Source organism: Brachypodium distachyon, chromosome 2 (genome assembly GCF_000005505.3).
Source record: "Brachypodium distachyon strain Bd21 chromosome 2, Brachypodium_distachyon_v3.0, whole genome shotgun sequence".
Lineage (NCBI taxonomy): Eukaryota > Viridiplantae > Streptophyta > Magnoliopsida > Poales > Poaceae > Brachypodium > Brachypodium distachyon.
Window position 1 is genome coordinate 31,948,465 of NC_016132.3, and position 19,410 is coordinate 31,967,874.

At 43.3% G+C, this 19,410-nt stretch overlaps 1 protein-coding gene across 1 annotated transcript; it reads left to right on the top strand.

Annotated features, from left to right (window-relative positions):
- The first annotated feature begins 16,965 nt into the window (after positions 1-16,965).
- LOC100829788 (putative F-box/LRR-repeat protein 23) lies at positions 16,966-19,410 on the top strand. The gene is made up of 2 exons (XM_010233290.3): positions 16,966-17,367; positions 18,333-19,410. The coding sequence occupies exons 1-2, from the start codon at positions 17,021-17,023 to the stop codon at positions 18,871-18,873; spliced, it is 888 nt and encodes a 295-aa protein (XP_010231592.1). The 5' UTR covers positions 16,966-17,020; the 3' UTR covers positions 18,874-19,410.

Here is a 19,410-nt window from a genome sequence, read left to right on the forward strand (position 1 = left end):
TTTTTGACCAAACCGCGATGCACCACAAGAAGAATGACTCAAACGCAGGCGTTGCCCATGAGCCCAGCCCCCTGATTGCACTCCGGTTTGGTGGGATACGTCGCCCCAATCTGTAGATGGCACTGAGGAGGTCACATAGACGTGAAACGTTGATGAACAACTTGAAAGGTATGCGAAGGAACATGCTGGAAGGGTTGCCAAGCATACCGAGTAAGTCAGGCAGTACTACAGGAAGTTCCCCATGAGGAAGAAGGATGCATCAAATGTTCCAGCTGATCACACTGAAAATGTCCGTGTATCAGGTGGTTCAGATCATGATTTTGAAGCCCCGCCTTCACCAACAGTGAAAAACAAGATCAGGTTTGTTGTTGCTAAACGGAAGATCTCACGCGTATCGTCTCAGGACTCTCTTGGTGCCGTCAATCCACGACGTAGCGCTCGCATTGCGACCTCCCCTGGTGCTATCGCTGCGCACCCAACTCTATCTAGTGGAAAAGTCTCTGGGAGCAAGCGTTGTCGATCGGTCGATAAATCTTATGTTCCAGATGGCAAGGATGATGTTGCTTCTGTGGCTGGTGAAGTTGATGAAGCCAAGGTTTTCCTTTTACCTTATTTTATTCTTTAATCCATATTTCATGTGTTTGTGAAATTCATTGTATATGAAATATGAACTTCCTCGACATCATTGTCCTAATTATTTTCTTTCGGTTTTCTATGAACTTCATAGTTTATGTCTCTTTTTGTGAACTTCATCAACTATGCGTGTTATAATTAATTTTCTCGGGTCTATTGTGAACTCCACATTTTGTGTTTCTTTGTCGAACTTTGATATTGTATGAATATAAATTTCCTAAACATTTTGTTGTTATAATTAACCAAGAAGAAGATGAGAGGCGGCGCAGGTTGCAGCAGCAAAGTGGCTGGTAGTGTTATGAAAAAAAAAAGGAAAGGTGGGATTATTAAGAAAGCTAAAATTGGCAACAATGATGATAGTTCGGATGACATTCCTAAAGGATGATTCCAGCAGACTGTCCGATGCTCTTTGGGTGAAGTAATCGAGGCTGCCAAGTTGCTGAAGAAACCTCACAGAGAGAAAGTCAGTAAAGCGGTTTTGGTTGTGTCTTTGACTAGGTCTTAGAAGGCAATGTGTCGCGTGTTCTGTTGTGCTATTTGTTGATGAACATGGACACAAAAACGATGAAGATAGACTACGGTTCTGGCAGGGTGTTGATTGTTAAAGAGATTCAGTCCACCATATATTCGGGTTTCCTTGCGGAGGTGAAACAGCCCCAAGACTGTCTGACAGTGGTCATGATGCTGCATTGACGAGTCTTAAGGAAGAACTTGGGTTTGAGAGGACGGCCAGTATCGATACCAAGGATCTCCGCAAGCTATTGGCTGATTTGGTTGAAGACGAGACCAAAGTTGATTCAGCTGTCGAAGTTTTCTTCTCTATTCTGTACAGCAAGCTTATCTATCCTGGTTCAGCAGTTTGCTTGGGATGGGAGGCTGCGATGCTTGTCAACATGGACTACAAGAAGATGGCCAGAATTGACTTTTTCCAGCTAGTTGTTAACAAGCTGAAGCGAGCAGCTGAGAAATACCAGAACACAGATATCCCACAGGCTGGGCCCGAAGGGTGTGGAGTTGTCCCTCTTGTCATGTACTTGGACAGCTGCCACTCAAAGTCTCACTCTTTTATGCATCGTCTCACGTCTCGTGCCAATTATGTGCATTAGAAACCGCTTAGAGCAATATTTTCACAAGATCGAGTCAGGATTGGGAAAAACGATCTTTCGAAGTATGTTTTTGGGAAGTTGCCGGTGAGTTAAGATATATACTCTTCACATTAATGTCTACCTTCTCCAAGTCATATCATGTGTGCACTTCAATTTTCTATACATGTGAACTTCTTCACTGTTATAGCTTTTTTTTTTGTAGTGAAGTTACTATTTTTTTTTATATAAGGAGTGAAACTTTTCATCTTGTATGATCTGACACATGTACATGTAGGTTGAATCCTTCTGAAGCCATATATCTTTCCATCTTCAGTATGTCTCAACTATATGATCATAGTAATGTGTCTTGTGTTATCTGTATATATGTAGATGGAGGTGGACGCAAGGTCCATGGAAAAGCCAACAACACCGCCTGAAGGAGCCTGAACCGCCAATCCCCAACAGGTAACCACATCTTTGTGTCCTCTATATCTGAGAATAGATAATGTTCATCTGTAAACAGAGAAGCCACTTGTTTCTATGGCAGGGATCAACCTGTATACTTTCTGTTAGTAATTTAATAGCATCTCGTAGTGTGAATCGATTATGTGGTTTTGAAGGTAAAGCAATCTGAGAAATGATCTTTCTCTGAAACGAGAACACCAGAGAAATTGTGGTGCTCTTAGCTACTGTTTTGTTGATTGGAAAGTAATCTCACACTGTTCATCAACAGAAATAAAATAGAGAGATGAATAATTAACAGGTGCTGTTTTTCCTATGAAACATAGGAGCTTCGGAGAACTGTGATTAGTAAAATTTAAATCGGAAAACAATTACGTCTGCCTCTCTAAATAGCATGGGATGGTTTGATTACTCAGCCAAAACATGGAATTTCATATCATTTCAAGAACTCCTGCTACTGTACTAAAATCTGCAACTACCTCCTTTTTTCTCCCATGCTACTGTACTTCTTTTTTCCACACGACCAGGCCTCATCTTGCTGACTTGAAGCATCCCATGCTACTAGAATCTGCAACTAAAATCTGTACTAAAATCTGCAACTAAAGTCTGTACTAAAATCTGCAACTAGCTCCTTTTTTCTCCCATGCTACTATACTACTGCACTAACATCTGTACTCCCATATCCTCCATTTTCCTTCCTTTTTAGTTAGTTTCTTCAGTTCAGTTCACGTGTTTTCCTTCCCAGCAAATAGTTCACTTACACTCTGAAAAGAGGTGCTATCTAGTGCAATTCAAATCACTTTTCAGTTTTCTTGTACAGACTCCATTGTTGTCTACTATAGTTACATTACCAGCCTTTTCTCTTTATTACATTCAGCTATGTTGATATATAAACTAAGGAAAGATACATAACTTTGAGCATTATCTCATTATTTCAGTTCCTGAGATAAATTCTCAGTTCATACTAAATAGTTGTCAGATAGTTCTTAGTATTGTTTTGTCATTATATTTCAGTATACGTTAGCTGCTTGCCCATTCAGAGATTTTCAATTTGTTTTAATGTTGATTTGAGTCCCTTCATTATAGACTTTCAGTCGTGCATGCATCTCATTTGTAGTTCTTCCAGGCTAGCAACACAAGCTTGATGCACTGGTTGATTCTGGATGACGTCTACATGTGTGAATGGAGCTCGATCGCAAACTCTACAAGTCATCATTTTGGGTTTATAGATGGACTATTAGGCCTTTAGAAGCTAACCAGCTGTCATTTTGGGTTTCTAGATGAACTACATGTGTCTTTTGCACTTCTGGGTATGATGAAGCTAGTTCTCTGTGATCGAGTGAATGCCTTTTGTATAATATATGATGTTCTCTAGAACACAAAATGTTGTGATGTGCATTTTTGTTGATAGGAACTTTGAGATATTTTTTGTGTGACCAAATTTAATGTGTTCTTGTCTGATTGTCTATCAAACCCTGTTTGAATTTTGGATTGTGGAATTGAAAACAGCTATGAATTTCATATTTTTTTATGCATACCGTGTAAACTGCCGGCAAAAGTATGCTCGGCAATCTGCCTGCCAGGAAAAATGTATGTTTCAGTGGCAATCATATTCCGGCAAAACTATTACCTAGGGCAATGAAACTGCCGATAAAATCTGCCTGCGGCAAACATTAAGACTGCCGGCAAAAGTATAGAACAGCAGGCAGAGGAACTTCTGGCAAAAGTCTAACTGCCAGCAAAGATTAAGAGGGCAGCCCTGCCTGCCGGCAAAACTAGTTCGAGGGCACACTATCTGCCGGCAAAGGCCACTTTTCCCGGCAGTTTGTTTGTCTCCACAACTGGGATGTCGTTTAGTGAGAAGCTGTGGAAGCAAGCTGCCAATTCTGAAGGGGAGTTTTTCACTCCAAAATCTATTGATCACTTCACCATGGAGTATGTTAGAGTGCCGAAGCAGAGAACTGTGTTAGTATCGTTTGACCTTATTATTATTTCACTTACAATCCTTTTTTTGTTTGTTGGCATGCACCATCATATCATTCTCCCTCACTGACCGGTCCATTTTTTTTACATATGCAGACATGACTGTGGGTTCTTCATGCTTTAGATATTGCAGTCGTGGGATGGACAGAGCGTGGTAATTTTCAAACAAGCGGATATCTTGAACATTAGGATGACCTTACTCTATAGCTGGCTGACGACGAGTGATTTTAACATTTACATGGATGCTGTATTGGGTATTGATGAAGGTATATCTTTGTCCTTATAAAGCCATCACTTTACTATTAACCCGTCTTTAGCTCTGAAGTGAACTCCTCTTTATTTCTCAAGTAAACCCTTCTTAGTTCTCGAGTGAACTTCCTTCCTTCTTTTTGAATTAGGCACACCTCTTGGGTTAGAGGAGGATAATTTCACTCTTTTTGAGACCCAGGTCTGCAAACCTGAGGTTCATATGATACCTGAAACAGATTATTTAAATCAGACTAGTAAGGCGAAGAAGGCTCTATCTTGCTTGTACCCCATTGAAAAAAAAAGCAGGCAAAAAAGAAGCCCGCGCATCTGTTGAGAAGGCTGCGGTTTTGCTTATCGATGATGATGATGATTTCGTGTCACCTGTACCACCAAAGACGAGGAGCAAGCCTGGTAAACAGCAAAAGGAAATACCCTCAACGACCAGCAGTGATGATTTTGTAACTCAGCAAGTCAGGCGACGACCTAGCGGTCGTTGTGTTTTGTCTAATAAGAGGGCGACAAAAGTTCCCAAGAAGATGAGAGTTCCTGTGTTGAAGCTAGTCCCCTACACTTTTCCGCTGCTATCCAACGCGCGCGATATTAAAAGTCTGGTCCTGAGCAAGGATTATCAGCAGGAATTTGGGGAGTGAGTGTTCGATCTGTTCTGCATTTATTTTCTACATTTTTATTTGTTTTTTGTAATATTATGCTTGTCACATTTATTTTTTATCCAGGGTTCCTTTGTGCAAGTTCATCTCCCCCACTGGTGACGCTTTGGTCATCAATGGAAAATTCATGTACAAGTTGTTCGGGCGATGCAAGATGTTCGATGCTGAAATCATTGATCTCATAATTTCTTATTGGAAGGGCAGCCCAGACATGAAACATTTGTTTGATTTTGGGGTCCGTGTTTTGCTTGGACCTTTTGTCATCACACTGTATGCTTACTACTATTTCCTTATGAGTTATACATATTGGTTTTTGTCATCTGAAGTACAGTGTTTATTTCATGTGAACTTCCTTTTTATTTCATCAGTTATACATCTATTTTTGGTTTTGTCACCAGAACTACCCTTTTTCGTACATGTGAACTTCCTTTTTTCTTATACGTGAACTTCCCATTTTACTTTTATCAGTTAAACATCCCCTTTTTTCTGTTTTTTTATCATATGAACTACCATGTCCCTTACCCGTGAACTTCCCTTTTCATTGTATGGTGAATATCCATTTTTTCTAAAGGTATACATCTTTTTTTTTGGTCCATCTGAACTACCATGTTTCTCATATGTGAACTTCATATATACTTGTTGCTACCTTTTTTTTTCTATCCAAACATAACATTGTGCATTTGTATATAATACCCGACTTATGATATGTTGCAGTACATACTTGATGTTTCTCCGTTTCCGCGCGTGGATAGCAAAGGTAACCCGATTGAAAGGTCTCCATTTAATGTGAAGGAAGCGGCCAGAATGTTCAAAAATTATGTGAGGGAATGTGAGAATGTGTTGACGGCAAATGTGGTAACTAGCAGTGAACTTTCATACACTGTCCTGAACTTCATTCTTATACCACCAAATGATGCGTGTGACTAAATGAAAATTCTTTTTGCTTTTCATAGGTCCTGATTCCTAACTTCAAGTCGTCCCACTACACGATTTACGGGCTTAATAGGATCATGGGTACATTTCACATTTTCGATAGAAGAAGATATACTGGTTTTAGGATCAGCAGGGGACGATACCCTGAAGAACGCGTTGAAGTTGGAAGTTTATGTTTTGTTTGAACCCTTCTTGTTTCTGTTTCTACCTTTTCACTCATCCTTATCTCCTAAAACAGGCGAGGAGACTGGTTGCTTTGATAAAGGAGGTGTACAGGGAAGAAGAGTACAACAAGAAAAATCAGTTTGACTGGGTGGCACTTGCAGAAAAGTGCAACTACGTGCAGACACCTGAGTAGGGTGCTAACAAGTGTGCTTTCTATGTCTTGAAGTTGGCCACCATATTTGATGGAGAGAAGTTTGTTGAGAAGATAAAGTCAAAAGATGTTAGTAATTTTTCTCATCTTTTATCACCAAGCTATTCAAGGATGTTTTTACTTATACCCTTACCTCTGTTTTTATTTATGATGTCTTTGTTCCCTGTTTTTCTTTGCATGTGTAGCGACAAGTGGAGGACTAGAAGGCGGAGTACATGTACCAAGTGATGTACCACCCGACGAATGAACTGTCTCCTGCTGATTGGCCAAGCACACTCAGAGATCTTGTTCTGCTATTAGGGATTGCGTCGCAGTCTACCCTTGATGCCACTTCAGATTATTCTCAAGCGCGTGGTCTTCAAAATTAGGCAATTTGATTTGTCGGTGCCTTTGTTTATGTAATGTAACGAACCATGTTTGTGAGTTGCCACTTGTGTTTTTCTGTGCACTTATGTTTTGTAATGAATCATCCCAACGACGCTGTGAGTTTAACTTTTGTACCTGGGGACTTTGTGTCTTGTACATTGTCAGTAACTTATATGTATGAACTCCCCTAGTTCTCCTTTTGGACCTAACCTTTGTTATTTTTGCCGTATGAAGTTATTCCGGTGCATAAGTTACGTATTTTTATATGTTTTGCTATGACTTATGTTTAGCCATGACAGAACCTCCTCAATGTGAAAGGTTGAACTTCTTGGGTCTAGTTTTAGCTCTGTTTGTTTTGTTGCTACATATTTTTTAATGTTCATGTGTATATCTGAGACTTATGTGTTCATGTAAAACAAAACTTCCATGGCAGTAAAGAGTGAACTTCCAAGTGCATCACTGTTTCTTTTAAAATGGACTTTTATATGGTGAACTACACAAAATCACTCATTCTGACAGTCAACTTACATGTTTACGTGTATCATAACTTGTTCAGTATGTACATATGAACTTCCAGTTCTTCTTCGTTCAATGTAACCTTCCTTTTTTCTTGTTTTGATGAACTCTTGAGTTAGAAGAGACAGAACCTCCCCCGAATACAAAAGAGTGAACTTCATGTTTTGTTTTGTTTTTTATTTAGGTCTTTCTGTATTGTGGACTTCTATCTATTGTAAGACAGAACTTTCGAGCAGTAAAGAGTGAACTTCCCTAATAATTTATGACTGAACTCCCAAAGTTAAGATAGTGAAGTCAACACATTAATCACAGTAACAAATAAACTCAGACAAGTTAAGTGAACACCATAAGGCCCTTTTTTCATTTAGATACAGTGAACTTCATAGATGATTTTTACTAATGATATATTGAACTCCCTTAATTTTTTCATATGTATTTGGAATGCGGAATACTGCAGCCTTGCACTACATCTTGTCTTGTGGTACGCATTGGTTGTACCTGATCTTCGGGGCTGCTCTTTTGAGCAATCTTCTGCGATTCCAGCTCCATCTGCGTGCAGAGTTGTTCTTCTAGCTGCAACTTCTTGCAATCATGGCATTGTGCCCTCTACTTTTTCCACAGTTGCTACAAGTTCTCTTCCCTTATGGCACCATATCCTTATTCCCGGATTTTTGTTGCTCTTCAAGCTGCTTTTTCAGGATCTCATCTTTGTCAGGGCATGTTCGTGAGTTGTGCGAAGCCTTCTTTTTGCATATGTTGCATGTTCTTTGTCCTTCTGGAACAGCGAGAGACAGTTTGTTGTTTTCAGCAATTTCCAGAGTTTGCTCATTCGTCACTCATGTCTGGCATTGTTCTTCCTCCTCGCCTTCTCCGCCTTGATCATCTTCATTTTCATCATAATCTTCTACATCGTCCTCACTTTCACCATCGTCTATTTGGTCTTCATAATCCTCTTCCTCATCCGTATCCAGAAGCTGTTCGGTATCTTCTATCCCTACAACCTGTTTTGCTAACGCATTTTTGATGCATATCTTTACTTTCTCCGTCATGGTGGAAGCCCCGTACGCCTTTTGATGGGCCTCAAGGAGCTGTTTCGCCATCTGCCTCTTTTTGCATGTTCTTGCATTGTGCCCTGCTATTTTGTTGCAGTTGCTGCACAACCTTTGACCTTTGGGATTTTCATTGGCGTCGAGCTCTGGCTCAAGACGGGCACGGGCATTGGTAGGTGCAGGTGCTTCATCCTTTTTGTTCCTACTTCTTCTTTTTTGTGACTTTAGGCGGCTGTGCTTGAGCATACATGTTTTTTGCTTCTTTCACCGTATCATCCCCAGTCTGATTTGTCGTTGGAATCTCACCAGAGACAGTTGTTCCTTCGGGATAGTCTTCTTCTATTTGATGATCTGCTTCAGTGTTTGTTTCAATCCCTTCTTCATCCTCACAAATTCACTTCCTTGAAAGCTCGCATGCCTGGGTTGAACATGTGGTCTGATGACATGCCTCCGTCTGCCCAGAAGGCCTCTACTTTTCAGCACCCATCCCATCCATCTCCTAGATTCCCTCCCGTGACTTTTCTTCTTCCCAATCCACCAACACAGCGCCTCTCCTCCTTCCTGACCCAACACTCGCCTCTTTCCACCTCCAATCAACGACGAGATCTCCAAGTAGAGATGGCCGACGAGAAATCCATGGAATCCGCTTGCAGCTGGCTTCGTCCTGCGTAGTAGCCACTCCACCGACGAGACCCACGGCAGCGGGACCAAGGATATTGCAATTTGGGACAGAGCCTGGACGTGCTCTCCGTCGGCAGCGAGGAAGAAGACGAGCTACACCTGCATGGGCGCGACTCGGCATGGACTTGGACTGCGACGAGCCATGACAGCAAGCGCGGGATCGGCGTGGCCTTGGACAGCGACGAGCCGTGTGGGCTCGACGACATGCCGGAAAGCTCGACGACGGCATGCCACACGTGCGCACAGCAAGTTCGACACACATGTCGCGGCCACCTTGACGACGGCGAGCATGCTACATGGGCTGCGTGGGCTCCGTGACATGGCTCGTGGGCTCGGCCACGGTAAACGTGCTGCTCGTCGGCGTCGGAGTTTCGCTAGCGTGATGCGCTGTTCGTCGGCATGTTCGCCGACGTGCTCCTCTTCGGCCATGAATTCCGTTGCCGTGCCGGACATGTGTTGTTTTCCTTATGGTCGACACTGTCGTCGGCGTGCTCTTCATCTTCGTATGGTCTTGTTCGCTGGCGTGGAGAGACTCCCATGGCCGCTGCAATTCACCTGTAGCCAGATAGACTGTTTTGCTCGTGGATTGGCCCTTGCATGCCTGTACTGCACAACACATGGTGGGGCCGGTGTCAATTGCTCGAGAATTCTTGATTAGACAGCAGTGGCAAAGTAGACTGATGCATCCTTGGCCTGCCCAAGTCAGACGAGCGTGCATAATGACTAAGGGCAAAATTGGTACCAATTCGTTCGGAATCAAATGGGTTGGTTTGTGTGCGAGGAGCTATGCGTCCTTCTTTCTGGATCGGAGGGAGTATTAAGTTACCGTAGATGAACTTTTTTTTTTAGCATAAGTGAACTGTCTGGTCTCCAAAACTGAACCGTTAAGTTTATATAATACTGTCAAGTTACTATAACTGAACTCCCATGTTTAGCACAAGAAAACTTTTCCTTTCTACATTTTACACCACAAAAAAGAGCAGCCAGGTGCACCCAAAAGTGAACTGTCAATTTCCAATAACTGAACTGCCAAGTTGATAAAGCTGAACTTTCAAGTTCATATAACAGAACCTCCCTTTTCAATATTCAAAAGTAGATAAAAAATGGAAGTTATGTTTTTTTTCTAAACTATCAGATGCAGATTGGTTGCTTTCCTCGCATGCATTTCAAAATGTGCTGAACACCAATTTGAATGAATCTACACTTTCTTCACCCATCAATGCAACACCAAATATTGGTCGAGAGCAAATGGTTACTGACGCCGACAAATAGCGTCAGGAGTAAGTGGTACTTGTTTGACTTGTATGTAGTGTCGAACGTGATGCAGTCGCCGAAATCAGCACAGGCAGCTTTGCAACTTGCGTTTGCCCAAAAAATGTTATTTAGTCTGTTATCTTCGTCGACGTGCATGCACATCGTAGTAGAAGTTTTCATTTTCAGCTGTCATGTCATCAAAGAATTTGAAGAGTTTTTGCACATCATTTTCAGACTCCTTGCGTGCATTTTTCGCTTTCCTGCAGCACATGTGTGCACAAGAATTTTAGTTCTTTTCTACTATTAAATTCAACAATTAAATAATCATGCCAGTAGGGGTAAAACCATACATACATGTTCAACACGTCTCTATTATGGCATCCCAGCTTGTCACGGCCACCACTCAGCCTGATAAGCAAACTCATGATGTTAATATGGTTAACATTGCTCAACTGGAGGTCTTTTATGTAGTCCTGCAAGGTTGGGTTGACTCTTTTGTGTGAATGGAGGAAAACTAGCATTAACGGACTAAGTGACAGCTGGTGGTTGTGCTTAAAGTGGATGCTTTTTACGATGCAAGCACCATCACCATTCACCTTCACGCCCATACGAGCCTTGCACCCAATTTTTTTACTTGCCCTGCCACACTGCCGTTCACCGTCACGAACACTTGTTGTCTACCTACCGTCCCTGGTACATCGTATGTAGTGACGATACGTGTTGTGCTAACTCCTCTTCAAACCAAAGCCTTTGTGTTTGGCGTATGCATTGTAGAATTCAAAGGCTTCATCAAACGTCCTGAAATGCTGCCCAATGACTGGTATCAGATTTTTCGGGAGCTCTGGTGCCTGCATGTTATTAGCAATATATTTCATGCGTTAGTAACGTACTTACACAGAGTTTTTTTTTCAGGAAACTACAGTGAACTTCCATTTTTTTTACTTAACTGAAATTACTTACGTGTGTGTAGGATCGTTGGGCTATAGGAGTATCTTTTCGAAGATCGATGGACAAGGAGGTGTGACATTTGGCTTATGCAGCAATGGATCCCTGGGAGGCATATGACTTCAAGCTTTTTTTTTGCTTGCAGTTTTCTTTTACTCGATGCCTTTTTGGAGGATGCGTCTTTGACTCTTGCTCCTTCTTGGTGTCGGACTGCATATACGTTCCGTATCTCTTTTTAATTGGCAAATGAACAGTCCTGTCGCTGTCTACGCCATTCGACGATCTTTCTGGAATGCGGTATACTGGCTCTGTGATAGTTATTTGCCCTTCACACGGAATAGGTGAGCATGGAGTCTTAGCGGGACCAAACCAAAACAACATCTCAACTTCTTCTTGTTACACGGACGACGTGGCTGTCTGCATGTGGACTGTCTCAGCAGGGAGAATAAACTTATCTTTGTTGTTCAATGTGTTTGTATGATGCCATACCATTTGAACTTCTTCTACACCCAGCCCGCACCCTACCGGGATCTCTCTTTGCTTTTCATTTCTGTCGGGACCTCAACGTCGTGCCACACCCATCACAGGTTCAACAGCAGTTACAGGCGCATCACAAGTGATTGGAGAGCGTGGGGTCGGAGGAGGTCCCACCACATCCGACCACATTATAAGTGGGTCCTCCACGATAGTGACTTTGCTGCGCTCCACCATATCTGCGGTATGAATAAAAAAAAGAAGTTTTGCCAATGGATTAACAAGATTTTACATCCATTTTTTGCATTCTAGCAGTTAATGAACTTCTCATTCTTCAACATATGAACTCCCAAAAAAAGGACATGTGAACTTCTAGACATGAAATAGGTAACTCCTACCATGCGAGAACATGTGAACTCCCATAAAAGGAAATGCGAACTTCTGTTAAGCAAGAAAATATGGGAAACAAGAATTTTGGTCAGAAAAATTTGACAATCCAGATTAACAAGGATGGTACACCCATTTTTTTGCAGCCTACCAGTTAGTGAACTTCCCAGTCTGCACATGTGAACTCCCACAAAAGGACATGTGAATTTCTGTTAAGCTGGAAAATATGGGAAACAAGATTTTTGGCTAGAAAGTTTTCCCAATCCAGATTAACAAGACTACCACACCCCATTTTTTGCAGCCTACCAGTTAGTGAACTTCCCAATCTGCACATGTGAACTCTCATAAAAGGACATGTGAACTTCTATTAACCAGGAAAATATGGGAAAATGGATTTTTGGCGAGAAAGTTTTGCCAATCCAGATTAACAAGACTACACCAGTTTTTTTGCAGCCTACCAGTTAGTGAACTTCTCAATCTGCCATATGTGAACTCCCATAGAAAGAGCATTTGAATTTCCCGACAGGAAAAAGGGAACTGCTACCATGTGAGGAAGCATCCTTGCCAGCACCGAAGAAGAAGGTGGTAGCCGCAGCGTCGGGGGAGGTAGCGCGCGATTCCTTCGTGGGCGCCCTCGCGTCGGCCTCCGCCGTCGCTCGCTCGCCCGCGCCGGTGGAGGTGGTAGCTGGGCGCGTCGAGGGAGGGAGCATGTGACGGCGTCGCGGGCTCCCTCGCGACGGCCTCCGCCGCCGCTCGCTCGCCCGCTCCGACCAGGTGGTTCGGTTTGAAGTTAGGTTTCTCGGGGTTCGGATCGATGCGCGCGCCGATGTAAAACAAGAATAGTTCCTACTAAAGGTTAAGTAGGAACTCTTAAGGTAGGTTCCTGTTTAGTCTTATATCGATTACAAAACACGTTCGTACAATAAAATAAAAACTAATTAGATACAAATAAAACAACGCCGGCGCGTGGCTGCATTATGCTGCATCGTCGTCGTCGCCGGTGGTGGAGTCGGAGTCGTCGTCTGTGTGCATGACGTTGACGGCGGCCCAGTACTCCCTCACAGCCTCCCTCCCCCGCTCCACGACAGTGTGCGAACGCTTCAAGTTGAGGAGTGCGGTCTGGTACTCCCACTCCTCCCGCGCCTCCGCCGTCTCTTGGCCGCACTCGATAGCATAAGCTTCCCGCCTGGGAAGCCTGCCTCGCGACGCCCATCTGCTATCGGTTGGCTTCACAAGGATGTTGCTCGCAAGTGTCTAGGTGCTTAGACACTCCGAGGATGTGCTGGAGCTCGGGGTCATTCCCGTCATCATCGTCGTCGCTGCGCCGGCGCCGAGGCGATGATGACGGACGTGCGCATCCGCGGTGGGATGAGGACGGTATGTCGCCCTCATGCCGGGCCCGCTTTGGAGGCGGCGACCGGCCGCGAAGGCCGGCCGATCTCATCGCTGCGTCGGCTGGCGGCGGAGGCGAGGAGGGCGGCAGCACGCGCCCACGGCGGGTGGCGGATGGCGGAGCTGTGGACGGAGCACGCCCATGCCGTCCCGCCGCGCCCTCGGCCCGGTCGACGCGCTCTTTGCCCTTGTCGTCCTTGGCCATTTTCGGTTCGAGATTGAGGAGCTAGCGATATACAGAAAGTGGGGGAAGAGGAGGGAGCTGTATAGGCGAGAGATCGATGTGAGTGTTCATCACCAGCATCAATGTGAGTACGGAGAGATAGTAGTGGGGAGAGGAAGTGGCCGGGAAGAGGAAGAACATCAGTTAGTGGGAATGCGTGTGCACATTAATTGCGCGGGAAACAAAGAGCCATCATAACTGTCTCGTAAACAGAGTTCAAACAGTCACATGTGTTAAGGGAATGCAAAGCGTTTTCGTACCTCTGACGTTTTCTCCCGCTTGAATCGTCAGAGGAACTACATGTCAAACGTTTGCTCGCTTTGGAACTGTCAGAGATGTTTTCTTTGACGCTCCTTGTACTGACATGTCAGCTATATCGTAGGGGTTCCGCCTCGTCTATAAAAGACCCCGATCGAAGCAAGTAGTTCATCACCTATGGGTAGGAATGCTCGTACACGCAGTCTCGGCCGACCGCCTCTCCGCCACGTCGAGTTGTTGCCTCGCCGTCGTCGTCGCAACTTGCATGTTGCCTCACCGGCTTCTTCCTCGTCGTCGACGGCCACTAGATCCGGAAGCTCAATGACCATGTCGAGATCTGATCGAACTCTAGCATCAGCTAGTCGTCTTTTTCGTAAGAATCCACATCTGCTCGTCGTCTCTTTCGTAAGATTAAAGAGGTATTCCAAGTAAAAAGGGACGATGAGCATTTCTTCTTCATTTCCTCAACGACCTTCCACCATCCCTTTTCATTTCCTCCTTAATCTTTTCTTTTCCTCTGCCTTCATTCTTCTTTCACAGCGCGATTTTCTTCTTCTTCCACGTGAATCTCTTCTTCCTCCTTTCGTCTTGCACAGCTTGCTTCTCTTCTTCCACGGATCTTCTTCTTCTCCTTCCTCCTTCGTCTTTTCAGATGATCTCCTCTTCTCCATCACCTCAGCTACTCCGGCGCCGATGATCGACATTTCTATGTGTGCACGATCTTGTACGCAATGCAATGAAATGTACTCGATTTTGTATGCAGTGCAATGAAATGTATTCGATCTTTGTATATATGCAGTACGTGCAATATTAATGAAATGTATTCTATCGATCTTGTTATATGCAGTACTGCAATGGAATGTAGTAGATCTTGTATGCAAAGCAATGAAAAGCTGTAATTTGTTTCTGTGCGATATAAATCAAAAATAAGAATTCTCGCACAATAAAAGAACGTCAGCGGTCTTCTTTTTAAATCCTGAGAGTATCATCATGGATGCGTGTCACGTAAAAAAGCGTCAGCTAGAAACTCCTCTCTGATGAGTGCTGGGTGCCGGCATGACAGAGGAGGGAACGACAGGCGCTAACGTTCGTCCCTGAGAAACTCCTCTCTGATGATTGCGGCATAAGGAGCGTCAGAAGGTGTCCGATGTCTCTGACACATCCGACGCGTCAGAAGTTCCGAAGTCATTTCTGACACTTGATTAGAGACGCGTCCGTTTTGCGTTAGTATAGTGGGTTTCCGACGAGTCAGAGATAACTAGTTCTGTATTAGTGTAAGTCATGAACGGTTTGAGAGAGTAGAATGGAAATAGTATTTTGTTGTAACATAAACTCGCTTTAAATTTCCTGCAGGAGTTGTTTTTTTATCACATCTTAAACTTGAATCTTTCTTTAGAGTATATTGTACTAATATAAGTTGTAAAATATGAACCTTGCATTGCTTGTGATGTACTAATTTGATCGGCATATTGTTTGGAAAACTGCACGTCACTTAATTTATCGAAGACTTGCATATTATCAGCTCGGTGGTACATTAGGTCGTTATCAAATGACCTTTGCGGATGCCTAATATGCCTGTTCACCGTAAGATACAAAAATAAATTTCCATTAAATTTATATACGGGCCGAATCAAACCAAGAGCAATCTGAACTTGTGGTAAAAAGACGGAAAACTTCCGTAACTTTTTCGCTCACAAACATACCACGGATACTGAGTACGGAGTACTATGTGGTATTTTCTGCTTTTGTTTTTCAAGTAGCTGAATGCAAGTGCGTTGCAACGGAATAACAAAATAAAATGATACATTCAAAAACATGCATCAAAACCTCCCTTTGCTCTTCTTTAACGATCACCAAATATCCCTTTAAAAAAAGTTTTTTCCGAAGATTGTGTCTTTATACTCTAGTCTCTCAAAATAGAACAATACACTTTCTTCTGAAAATTATATAACATCACCCGGTCAAAGAATTTTTGAGACGGAATCACTTACGTTTTTAGTTCTCTCCACTATCTCACTTCAGCCGTTAAAATAAAGAGTCAGAAGGGCAGCAAATTTATGTTTTGATAGCTGGATGTTCGTTTATGAGTATAGACATTTGATTATTTTGTTGAGCATGACTATTCTGATTTTCCTGGTTTTCTGAATGAGCTTATCAATATTAGATTAAACCAAGCCTAATTAATAAACTGCCAGTGCACATGTATTTTTTTTTTGCAATTATTTGCTCGAGTTGTTCGGTGGATCTGGCTTGTGGGCAGTTCAGACGACTTGACGTCGTTGGCCTCTCGACTATCTGTCTGCTCGTAGTCCTGTCTCTGCGTGTCGGTTGGAGTCAGTCCTATATGGCCGGCAAGTATTAAATGTGGCAACTTGACCGCGGATATCTGACCCAAATGGGTAGGATATGGGTCGACGTTTACGCCCATGGATATACCTGATGGATCGTCTGATTAGTCATGGATAGGTTATGGGTATAGGTTTATACCCATGGATACCCGATAGATCGCCCAGTTAATATTTTAATTAAATAAATATTATTTTTATTATATAATATGTGGACTCTTTGATTTTTTTAACGAAATGTGGACTCTTTAATGCAATAAGGATTAACGGATGAACCCTGTTGTAAAACGGAAGAGGGGACCAATCTTGGCCGCGCCCGGGAGACAGAGGGAACGGCCGTGGCTTCGATTCCTTGCCCGATGGGTGCCCGATTAGGTCTCATCTTCCGACTCCCGTAGTATTTCGGCAGAGCGATCTTTTTCTCGTCAGATTCGGAGTTGTTGCCCGACTCTCGTAACGATCCCGCTGGCGATGAATTCCCTCGTGGAGTTCCAGTCCAATTCGGTGCAACTAACGGGCCAGCCGGCTTAGTAAGCCTAATATATATGCAATCATGGGGCCCACAAATTTTTTAGAAAACTTGACAAATGATGGTGAAGAGAACGGTCCGTAATTTAGACACCTACGTTGATTCACGTTCTACGAAATACCAAGCAGGCCGAGAAAACTTCTCTTTTCGAAGAAACACCTTCGTTTCTAATTCCCGTGTCGCCTCGTTTCGTCTCCCTTTGCGGCCACGCGATGGCCTCCAGCCCCTCCCGCCGGCGCCGCCGGATCCGCCGTGGCGAAGTGGCGGTGTCGTCCCCAGACTGGGCAGATCTTCCTATCGACGCGCTGCTGTCCGTGCTCCACAAGCTGGACCCCATCGAGCTCCTTGTGGGTGGCGCGGGGCGGGTGTGCCGCTCCTGGCGCCGCGCCGCGCGTGATGAGCCCGTGCTCTGGCGCCGAATCGACATGCGCGTCCACAAAGAACATCCCTGTCGCTATGGCATAGCGAAGGAGGCCGTCCGGCGAGGGGCGGGGCGATGTGAGGCCTTCTGGGGCGAACGCGTTATCGATGACGACTTCCTCCTATTTCTCGCCGAGCGGTGAGATTTCTTTAGTTCTACCCCTCACGATGAAACATTGGGCTTGTTGGTTTGCTTGTGTTTCCCTTAATCCGCAATTAGGGTATTATAGATCATAGTCACAAGTTAGTCGCATGTGCTTTCCATCTCGTTGCTAATTTACATTTCAATGGAGTAGTTTTTATGGGGCCTGTTTTAGTTTCTAGATTGTTTTACGATCGCATTTGATAAATTTTGGTATATGCGAACGCGCTTTCATTTGCATTAAAGTAAATATAAAACGGCCTACTCTAGGAACGAAGTTTTAGAACCCTTCAAGTTCAAGTTCAAGTTCAAATATAAACACTGCCTGTGCCTGTGGAAACCAGATGGATTCCTTCATTGCTAAAAAAAAACTAAGATATACTTTGGGAACGTTAGTGAGCCAGTCTGGTTTGACGTAGAAAATTCTTGCAGAAGAAACAGAAAAGAACCAATCCTTGTGTAAAAGAATTTTGCATTTCTTTGCTGTTTGTTTCATGCTGCCCTTATCTCTGGAATTAACATGGGCTGGTATGACTGCACCGCTTACTGGAGATTAAGTTGCAAGCTGCCAAGTGTCGACCTGTAGTTTCATAGATGAACCTGTTGTTTATTTGCCCCAGAAAAATCTAAAATTCCCCAAAGCAAGAGTGAAAAATTGTATGCAGCATGTTTTTGGTGATGTTATTGTATTTGGAAATGCCAAAAGCGAGAGTGCATATACAGGAATGGCTGCCACATCATGCAGTATTAAGTTCATATGTTATACACACGGTACATGAAGGCGGAAGTAGCAAACTGCCTTTTGTTCTTTGTTGTTCCTACTCCGACCTTGGATTTTATCTTGTGATATATGTTCTGTGTATAACTTTAGCTTACATTGCAGCTATGGATGTTCTCAAGTACATTCTTTTGGTAGAAATAAATGATTATAGCTTATTAACATCAAATCTCTCTGTTTCCAGGGCACCATCCCTCAAGAGCCTTCGCCTCATATCTTCAAACCACATCAGTAACGAAGGTTTCTTGGAGGCAATTAATAAGTTTCCTATGCTTGAGGAGCTTGAGATTTCGCTTTGTAAAAATGTTTTCGGAAAGGTCTATGAGGTTATTGGCATAGCATGCCCACACCTCACACATTTCAGAGTGAGCTATCCTTACTTCTATAGCATTGAGGATATCGAATACAATAAGAATGAGGAAGCTCTAGGGATTGCAACAATGTTTGTGCTACGCTCCCTTCAACTCTTTGGCTGCGAGCTCACCAACGTAGGATTGGCAAAAATCCTAGATAACTGTGCTCACTTGGAGCATCTGGACATTCGCCATTGTTTCAATATCCACATGGATACCAGTCTGCGTGCGAAGTGTGCTAGAATAAAGACATTGAAGCTTCCTTATGACTCAACTGATGACTATGAGTTTCAAATTGGAAACTCAGTTCGAACACGCTCAAGGAGAACTCGGCGAGATTATGCAGAAATCTTAATGGAATTCCCAACTTAGAGGATTTCAGTCATGACAAGTCTGGGGTTGAGTATGCAGTAAGAGTACTTTGTTTTTGACACAAGGTCCAGCATCAAGAGCTTGCGGTCTGCTTTCAATAAGCATCCTGAAATCTGAAGATTATCATGATCAATGTGATGATTTTTGTTTGCTCATCAGGTGCTAATGTGCTTCCCTGAAGTGAAGACCATCTACAATATGTAGTTCAACAGTATGAACTTGCAATGCGTTTGTACAATGTTTTTGTTTGATGTTTTCATAACCATACAAAGTACATCAATCTGGACCTGAGTTGCAACAAGCACTCCCATCTCATTACAAACGTCTATGGAATGAATGATGGTTATGGACAGGGTAGAGGTGTACAGTTTTTTTTTTTTTGTTATTTGTTGAGACACGTAACTTTGGCACCTACTTTGTAAGGTTTTTATGTTCCTGGGCAGTGTCCTACCAGTGAAGATGGTGTCGCATGGAAAAGGATCAACTCCATCTCTCTCTGTCTTGGCATTCCATGTATTTGATGTGATATCCTTGCTA